The sequence below is a fragment of the Leuresthes tenuis genome, unplaced genomic scaffold (genome assembly GCF_036924035.1).
Source record: "Leuresthes tenuis unplaced genomic scaffold, fLeuTen1.0.hap1 SCAF_4, whole genome shotgun sequence".
NCBI classification, from domain to species: Eukaryota; Metazoa; Chordata; class Actinopteri; order Atheriniformes; family Atherinopsidae; genus Leuresthes; species Leuresthes tenuis.
Genome location: NW_027325358.1, coordinates 3,445,424 through 3,455,279, shown reverse-complemented (window position 1 = coordinate 3,455,279; position 9,856 = coordinate 3,445,424). Strand labels below are relative to the sequence as shown.

At 41.6% G+C, this 9,856-nt stretch overlaps 1 protein-coding gene across 2 annotated transcripts; it reads right to left on the bottom strand.

Annotated features, from left to right (window-relative positions):
- Positions 1 to 119: 119 nt before the first annotated feature.
- On the bottom strand, positions 120 to 3,864 carry LOC140304938 (CDGSH iron-sulfur domain-containing protein 3, mitochondrial-like). 2 transcript variants are annotated; one of them, XM_072383728.1, is made up of 3 exons: positions 3,469 to 3,864; positions 1,262 to 1,378; positions 120 to 1,192 (listed from the first exon to the last, which is right to left on the bottom strand). In XM_072383728.1, the coding sequence occupies exons 1-3, from the start codon at positions 3,553 to 3,555 to the stop codon at positions 1,007 to 1,009; spliced, it is 390 nt and encodes a 129-aa protein (XP_072239829.1). In that variant the 5' UTR covers positions 3,556 to 3,864; the 3' UTR covers positions 120 to 1,006. The 2 variants fall into 2 exon arrangements, with proteins under 2 accessions (XP_072239829.1, XP_072239828.1); XM_072383727.1 differs by lacking the exon at positions 3,469 to 3,864 and adding an exon at positions 2,132 to 2,219 and having other exon boundaries at positions 1,262 to 1,396.
- Positions 3,865 to 9,856: the final 5,992 nt, after the last annotated feature.

Here is a 9,856-nt window from a genome sequence, read left to right as displayed (position 1 = left end):
CCACAGCTCTGAAACTACTGAATATTACACAAAAATAACTTCACATTCGCTGGGATGTGGTATATATAATATTCCACAGGCTGCTCACACTCACCCTTCTGTCCTCGTTTTTATTCACATGAATCACAGTTAGCACGACTGGAAGAAAATAATCAAGCGCCGCTACAAAAGCTGCAAGGAATCGTGGGATGGAATTATCTCCTTTCTCTCATAAAGGATGGACCAGTGTATGTTGTGCTAAAGGAAATAATTAAGGAAGCATTGGAGCTCCTTCCTTTAGTATCAGGAGAATTCAAACAGTTCTTATCTCAGCTGCTTCCGGGTCATTTCACTCAGGAGGTTCATAGCTAAATCTACTGTTTGACTCCAGCATCTCTGGTGCCTGCTACCTTTTCCTCTTCCCATTTCTCAGTTTGTGCATCCTCGGTTCCTCTGGTCTTAATCCCTCCCACCTGAAATGCAAATGGAGGAGGCAAAGAAATGAGTCCACAAGGCACAAATAAGTCAGAAGAGTCTGTTTCTTCCTTGTTTCCTACATTCAAATTAAAGATACAAAGGACTCGAGACGTGGGAGGATTATCTGATGGTGAACAAACTAAGAAATAAGAAAAGGAGTCTATCTAGAAACATGTGGAACGGCAGCAGATGAAGGACAACAGTCGGAGTCTTTTTTTCAAAGTGTTTCAATGCATCCAAGCAGTTAAAATACTTTTAAATTAAAGTATAACTACTTTACATGCAGCTGTGCACACAAGATGATATAAAGTTATGTTCTCATAGTCCATAAAAGCTGGCTGTCGGATGTAGATTGTTGCAGGAAATTAGGACCTAAAAGGCCACAGAATGTAAGCTGCGTTTAATTTAATTAGGTTTCATAATCAAACGTCTTTCAGAGGTAAAAAGGAAAATCTCAGAAGCACAGACCAAAAATACTGACAGGAAACCAGATTGAAACGCGTGTGGTGCTCGGTCCAAAGATGTCTCTGCCAACACAGACCCTCCTTCTTCAGGAGTCTGTGTGCTCATGCAGCGCAGCGGACAAAATAAAGTCCTGCTTGTGTGTGCCATCACAGTAGGGAGGGTTGTTGGTGTGTTTGCATCCACACAGCCAGACTGTGGAGTCTTTCTCAGGGACAAAGCGGAGCGGCGACAGGCCCGGGGCTCTGGTTTTGTGGGCTCCGTCGCAGAAGGGCTGAGAAACGGAAAGACGTGTTGAGAGAATAAAGTGGATTTGTGCATTTGTAAAGTCAGAGATGCCTACCTGCTTCCTGCTGTGCCCACAGGTGCACCACGAGTGGCGCTTGCCTCCAACCAGCTCCACTTTGAAGGGCTTTTTTGAGGGGATGACAGGCTCTGGAGGGATTGTGGACAGACTGACCTGAGAGCAGCACATAAACTGTGAACTGAATTAAAAGTAGAACACCGGGAGAAATCACATCCTCAATATAATGCTGTAAGGAAACTCAATGCAGCAACAAAGTCTGGTTTTGTTGAACATCTGCTACCTCGACTCCACTCAAATCTCAGGTGGGAGGGGCTAAGATCTCAACTAAACCCCTTTGAGACTGATTTGTTCCCATCAGTCCGTCCAACACAATATCAACACAAACATCTCCCCAACAAAGGAAACCCGAGCGTCCGCACTGCAGACCAGCTGTCCGCGAGTCATCTGTGTCTCTTTACGCTTCGCAACACCAGTAAAATCATGTCATATCTGACTCAGTGCGCCACCAAACTGCCGACAGGCCATGGTTACCCCTCACATCTCATCCAGGAGGTGAGATGGTGCAGAATGAATCAAACTCAAGTCACTTGTGATGAAACCATCGTCATCTGTCATCAACAGACTAACAAAGAAGGACTGCTCAACAGAATACTAAAAACAACTAAACACTGTCTGATCAGAGGACTCCTCTCTGCCTAACTCACTTCATTTGCACTTCTTGTACTGTTCTACTTGTACTGTCTTTTTAAAATCTTTAATTAAACTATTTAAAACCTGTTGCTGTTAGCTCTCACCCTTCTGCGTACCTAACCTGGTAATTTTCTAATTATTTTCAGTATATTCATGCAGTTTGTTGATGTAATATCTGATAAAAACGGTGATTTCAGTACCACTGTGTCGGTTTACCTTGGAAGCCGCAGTAGCTGCTATCCACGGTTGTTTCAAGGTTAAACTAATCCATTTCTGCTCTAATTTGTATTCTTACTGTATTCACCGTTCATTCGGGTCACTTCTGTCTTAATTTAGCATAAAACTTTGCTAAATTACCAAATGCAACACAGTCAAAAGCAAGTATTAATCCAAATATCCAACAGCTGCCTTACATTCATGTGAGCTGGGTTCAGGGTCGTTAAAACTATGCCTGAAAAATCAGTCAAATTTGTAAATACAACCAGTCAAAATGTCTGCAGAGAATAAACAAAAAGCGCACGCCGAGCAGCCAAAACATTATGACCACACGGTGCAATGACCAAACCGTCAGAGCCCGATGCTTTAAGTCCTGTAAGTTGTGAGATGGGGCCTCTGTGGACCGGACTTGTCCAGCACATAGGACAGAAACTCGTGTGTCGGGGCGATTATCCCGCTGAAAGAGGTCACTGCCATCAGGAAATATAGTTTTTATGGCGGGTGCACGTTGTGTTTGGGAAGGTGGGATCATCGGACCCTCTTCTTGCACCAGGCTCCAGTTCTGAGCACCCTGACCAGCCCACAGCTCCACCTTTAACTTCATCAGGCAGCGTTAGCTTCCCCATCATTGGTTCATTAGTTTTCCCTCCTTTGACCACTTTTGCTCGACTGGGAACCTCCAACAAAAACTCCACTTTAAAACGCTAAAACCACCATTTAACCCTGGTCAAAGTCCATCAAAGTCTCCAACTCTCCCATTTTCCTGCTTCCAACACAACATGCTCATTTGCTGCTCATCTATCCCAACCCCTGCCATGTAAACAAAGCAGTAATTAAGCTCTTTATGTCAATGTCTGAGAAATTAAGCCCAGACAAAAGGGCTGAATTCAAGAGCAACTCTGAAATATATAAAAGTGGTCAGACTTTGGAAAGTTCCACAGTCTCCAGCAGTAATGTTGCCTCATTTTTATTTCATACAGGCTTTTTACCTGTAAAACATGATGAGAATTTATACAACAAAGGTAAACCACGTTAATAATGGCTATAATATAATAATTCTATTCAGCTGCAGGTGATGAACTGATTAAACATCTCATCGTGCAATTATTCACTTATTGTTTCACTGCCATCCACAGTTCCTTTCATTTGTGGTTTAATTTAACAATAACAGAAAGTAAAATCTTTAATTAAACTATTTAAAACCTGTTGCTGTTAGCTCTCTAACCCTTCTGCGTACCTAACCTGGTAATTTTAAAATTATTTTCAGTTTATTCATGCAGTTTGTTGATGTAATATCTGATAAAAACGGTGATTTCAGCACCACTGTGTCGGTTTACCTTGGAAGCCGCAGTAGCTGCTATCCACGGTTGTTTCAAGGTTAAACTAATCCATTTCTGCTCTAATTTGGTCACCAGCGTGTTCATGTTGTCAGGGACAGCTGAAGCTGGAGCGCAGGCTCCGTACCCGCGGCTCCACTCGCGCGCTGCTCACACAACAGTGACTGCACGAGAACTGGGAAAAGTCGGAGAATTACGTTACACACTCCAGAGAGTAAAGTCAGTCAGAAAGAGAAAGAAAATCACAATAAAACCGACGGAAAAGGTCAGGATTTCACTGCCAGGCAGCTGAGCGATATGATTGGAGGAGTCACTTCCTGGATGGTTACGTGATAGAAGTTTAACCAATCAGGAACCTGAACGGGCGATCGACCTGAACTGATTTGTTTAGTAAGATAAAATAGAGCTGTAATTTATATATTTTTTTAGTTTTATGAAGGAAGTTGCAGGTATTGAGTTTTATTTTCTAAGTTACAAAGAAAGTGTGAACCTTAATATGCACAAATACATAGAAAAACTATTTGAAAAGCGGCAGAATAACAAAATTTCTATCAGAATGGGGGAAACTGTTAAAATGGTCAATTAACTGTAATGGAAATGTTTCATTGTTTCTTACAGTAAGCCTTTTCTCTGCTGCTAAAACAAATAAAACACTGATGAAACCGATTACTGAAAACAACCCCAAAATAATATCAAGACAAGGAATTAAAACCAAAATACATTTTACAATTGGAGTGAAGATGAGGACCCAAAATGCAGACCAACACAGGAGGTGGGCAGGTAAAGTTTTAATAAACTTACTCAATGCACAACATCAAAAGCTGTGATAATAGAAAAATCTACATAAAATTAGGCTGGCAAGAGAGCAGGAGAAAGAAAAACAAACCAAACAGGAGAGAAATCTCCCTCTCATATATATCTATATATATATATATATATATATATATACGGTATATATAGATATATACACACTTCGACAAAGGACAAACTGTGTATTTTCACTGATAGATGGAGGCTGTAGTATGAGGTAGGCAGTTTCAAAAACAGCCATTCAATATAAAACAGGAAGTTAACATGAAAAGTGAACGAGATCATCGAGAAGACGAGGTCCAAATCAAAAACTGAATAATTACCAAAACCCAGATACTGTGACACAAACATGTTTTTAAATGCGTAAAAACACTGGACATCAGCATCAAATAAAATGAAATATAATCAGACATTTTCTGATCAAACCATCATCATTAAACGGTGAAATAAATGTAAAAACAACTGAACATTTACCTCTTAATATCATCATTCAAGTCTATTTCTTTATGGATGGACTAAGCAGCAGCTGTTGGGTACAATGATGTATATTTACATCTTACAGCATTTCCCATAGCTTCAAGTTACAGTTTAATTTTTATTTCTAACGTAAATTAACAGCTCATGACATCAGATGTGAGTTTGAGAGACAGCTGCTGTTAAACTGGAACATTAAAAACGTCTCACTGCAAACAGTTCAGCACTTTTCATGATGAAATCCACATATTCTCAGTTTACTCGTCAGCAAAGCTGCCTTAACTCCTTTTAATTTGGTGGAATTGATAAACAATTAAAAATAAAATAAGCAGATTTCATCACACTTGAATAGATATGACATGTCGGTTGATGCAGTTAAACTGAATAAAACCGACTCTTCATATGTTATGATGCAGAAAAACAGCAATATGTGAGTTTATACATTCTTTTATGTGATTTTACAGTAAGATTATTTAGCGTATTTAAGAACAAGTATAAAAATAAATACCAGGAAAAGTATTGCACCAACATGCAACACTTTCTTTTCCTAGCAGATAAATGCAGTCCTGATCCTCAGATCCTGCAGCTACACCCTCAAAATCAGAAAGAGATGTGATGTTCACATAAAAAAGATGAATTCTTACATTAACTTTGACTTTTATTTCACTGCAGCCAATATAAATCCAATATCTTTAACGTTTCTTCTTTTTAAAACTTAATTTCCCTTATTAATACACATACATTTTTAATTTTTTATTTCAGCTGCAACGCATTTTAAAATAATTTGGGACTTTTCCCACTTTGTTTCCTTCTGCCAACACTTAAAGCCGTTCTGACTCTGAGGAAACCAGGTGATGCAGAGTTCCAGCTGTTATTTTGTCCCATTCTTCCTTAAACAGGTCTTAAGGTGTGCAGCAGTGCGGGGGGGTGGTTGTTTCTCTGCTGGGGACAGGTCAGGACTGCAGGCAGCCAGTCCAGCACCCGTACCTCTTCTTCCTCAGCCAGGCCTTTGGAATGTGGCAGAATGTGGTTTTCCATGGTCTGCTTGAACAATGCTGGGACGTCCCAGGAAAAGATGTGGCCTTGAAGGCAGCATATGTTGCTGTAAAATCTCAGGGAACTTTTCTGCATTAATGCTGCCGTCACAGAAGTGGAAATGAGCTTTGCCCCCTGATCCAACCCCATACCATCACAGAGCCTGGCTGCAGGGACTGGTTGCTGACAGCAGGCTGGATGCTGCTTTTGCTCTTTGCTCCATTTCTTCCAACAAAGATGTGGAATACTGATGGGTCTGACCACAGCACACGTTTCCACCGTGTGACGGTCCATCCCAGACGCCTCCGAGCCCAGAGAAGTGGACGCCGCCTCTGGACGAGGTTAACATCAGGCTTCTTTTCTGCACAGTAAAGCTTGGGAATGGAACTCTGTATTGTGGTGCTTGACAAAGGTTTCCACAGTAATCCCTTGTCCATGTGCTTCTATCAGCTGCTGATGAATGACGGTTCATGATGCAGCGCCGTCTGAGGGGTCAGAGGTCACGGCTGTCCAGCTTATTAAAGGTAAGAAATACTGCCTTTTCTTTTGTGTGTGCCATCCCACCTTTTTCTGATTTGAGGTTGTACTTTTTATCTTAATAATGAATGGATCATGCATAAGAATACATGTTAAACAATTTAAAAACAGGAAAGCCAACGCAATGCGAAGCAAAACACAGACAAGCAACAGTATATGATTCAGTTTTAATAGCTAAAATGATTTGCACCCTGACACACTGTTGAGGTAAAACACAGATGAGGTCATCACAGGGCCGATGCTGAAACGCCGCTCATTTAAAAAGGCCTTTCACCGACCTCACTACATCCCTGAATATAACCTTAAAATGCGAGCCGTCGCAGTAAGGTGCGTTTTTGGTTTGCTTACAGGCGCAGAGCATGACCGTCCTGTCTTTGTCGGGGGTGAAGCGCAGAGGAGCGATGCTCGGGGCTTTTGTCCTGTGAGCGCCGTCACAGAAAGGCTGTCAGAGGAGAAGAAAAAGGTGGATGCACAGACTGTAAAATCATCTTCTCACTGCTTACATGTTAATGGGTAATTAAAGAGATTATTCTATTCAAACTCTTGTTTTTCAGGGTGACTATTTTTACACGTATCTTCTGTTTAGAGTTTGCATGAAAAACATGGCGTTCCTTTCTTTGCTTCATCTTTTAAACTGTTTTAAAGGGGAACTCCGGTATTTTTAAACCTGGACCTTATTTCTGGCATGAAATACGTTCATCTACTCACTGAGAACAGTTTGGTGAAAGTCGGCGTCCTTCAGGAAGATATTTAGATAACTGGAGATCCATATAACGGAGTGAACGGGGCTTAGAGGATGCAGCCTCTAAATAAGGCATTATCTGTCTTTATTTCACCAATACTTTAAGAAGAATGAATGAATGAACGTGTGCTATAGCTCTGTTAGCTCATAGCTGCTGTTATGTGGCTACTTGCAGCTATAGGAGAGCTAACGGAGGCATTTCTACACAGGCACTCTACTGGGACCCCTTCATCCACACGCCCCCCTGCAGCACAGTTTATTCACTCCGTGCTCTGTGACAGTCGGCTAACTTCACACAGAGTTTGCTGCTGATAGTTTTGTGCAACATGGCAGGATATTTATCAGATTTTGACGACGACTTTGAGTAAGATGGACGTTCTTACCGGAGTGAATAAACTGTGCTGCAGGGGGGCGTGTGGATGAAGTGGTCCCAGTAGAGTGCCTTTGTAGAAATCCCTCACCAAATATCTTCCGAAGGACGCCGACTTTCACCAAACTGTTCTCGGTGAGTAGATAAACGTATTTCATGCCAGAAATAAGGTCCAGGTTTAAAAATACCGGAGTTCCCCTTTAAATGCTTCATGAAACATGTCAGAACGACATTCACTCCTGATCCTGTCCTCATCAGAAGTTTGGGGGCTGTAAGGATTTTTGATTTTGAGGAATAAACTAATGCAAATAATAACATAATGTTACGCTGCTTGTTGTCCCCTCTTTCCTGTCCTCTCAGCCCACAGCTGGTCGAGGCAGATGGCCGACCTTCCTGGTTCTGATGGAGGTTTCTTCCTGTTAAAAGGGAGTTTTCTCACCTCGTGCACGCTCAGGATAGAGGATTGGATCAAAGAGAAGTTTTGAAGCACAACTTTTTTTAAAAATTGGCTTTGTGTGAACTGGTTTGTGATAAAATTTGTTGAGATTAGTCGCTGGCTATTTAGCGGTGGTGATTCCATATGTTCAGCAATGGGTTGTAGAAGGTTGCTGGAGCAGAATTAGGCCGAGAATCTCAGCCGAGCCCCAAAGGAGGTAACATTTTTCACAGTGTCGGGAGGCATGAAAGAAATAAACGAGCCGAACACTTGATTTCAAGCCAGGGCCACGAAAAACAGGAAGCTGAAAGCATTTAAATCAGGCAGCAGCCTCAGCCACACTCACCTGTTTCTGGCTGTGACCACAAGCACACCAGGCGTAGCGTTTTCCAGCAGAAACCTTGACTCTGCAGGGCAGCCGGGCCGCAGGGACAGGCTGTGAGGACTGCAGGCGGCACCGGACCTGCAGGATAAAACAACACAGCGTTACACAGCCTCTGAAGTTCAGAAGTGCCTCACCAGGACGAGTTGCTCACAAGCAGCAGTTTTCATACGGTTTACACACAAAGTGGTGCGTTTCCCCCTGACATCACCCTCTGAAGTGCAATCTGTTGGTTTCCTTAGCTAGGATATTATTTTTGAATTGGCTCCATATGAATGAATTGGATTATGATTACAATGAATTGAATTCCAATTGGCTTGAATTGGACTATATTACTTAAGTGCCTTGAGATGACAATTGTTGTAATCTGGCGCTATATAAATCTGGTGTGTATACAAAGTGGTGCGTTTCCCCCTGACATCCTCACACATAGATGACAGGCTTGAGTCATTTTGAGTGAGTTTAGAGGTAAAATATTTGTGATTAGTCACTGATTTAAAAGAAGTTGGGATCTTCCTGCAGTCTGGGCCCAGAGTGCGGCGTGTTTGATCGCAGTGTGACGGCGTCTGGCTTCCATAACCATCCACCTGAAACCAGCTGGATTATGATGAACTGGAACACGAAAGCAGCCAACAAGTGCTCAGCATGTGTGGGAACTCCATCAAAAACAAAATCACGCAGGTGATGACATTCTGAAGAATTAAGAGTGTGGAAAATAATCATAAAAAATATATATATATATAAAAAAGTGCAATTTATGCTTTTGTTAAGTTATTTTTATGACTTTGGTGGAAGGAATGCGAGTCATTTGTCTTACAAAGCCGAACCCAGCAGTGACCAGGTGGTGGAGCCGTGCATCTTTGCAGAGGTCTTCGATATATCACCCACGAATGAAATTAAACAGATTTAGAAACAAATGCTCCCTGAACATTACACAGGAGCCGACTCATGAAGTAAAGAGGTCCGAACAGCAGAGTTCAAAGCACCAAACACATGAAACTGAACCTTTTCTGCAAGAATTCACTGATTAAATGTGTTTAATTGAGTATAAAACATTCAGGTATAACTTTAAGTATTTATTCTGCAGAAGATCAGCTTTTTTCCTTCTTTAATATTCTCTGAGACTTATAAACAAATCCATGTTATTATAGCTTGTCATCGATTAACAGCCACAAATACAAAGGAAATCATTTTCACTGCCAACTCACTCAACTGTGCTGTTAAAATTTTAAACAAATCTAGAATTTTATGCCAGTAACAGACTTAAAAATAAACTTTTCTGGGCCAAACTAACAGAGCATGTCAAGACTTTACCTCAAGATAATGACAAAATCAACCGGTTGTCCCTATAAAAAGTGCTTTGTTATCTCATGATAATCAGATTGATTCATTCATGTTCTCAGGCTGCTCCGTTAATACGTTTCCTGCTTTAAATCCTTGCTGGGGCCCTTCAGTTTGCATGTTCTCCCCATGTAAACTACGGCCTCCTCACACCGTCCAAAAACATGCACGTTAGGTTAATGGCGACCCTAAAATGACCTTTGGCGTGTGCACGGTTGTTTGTCTCTCGCCCACTGGACCCAGAGTTGGTTTAAGTGGGTA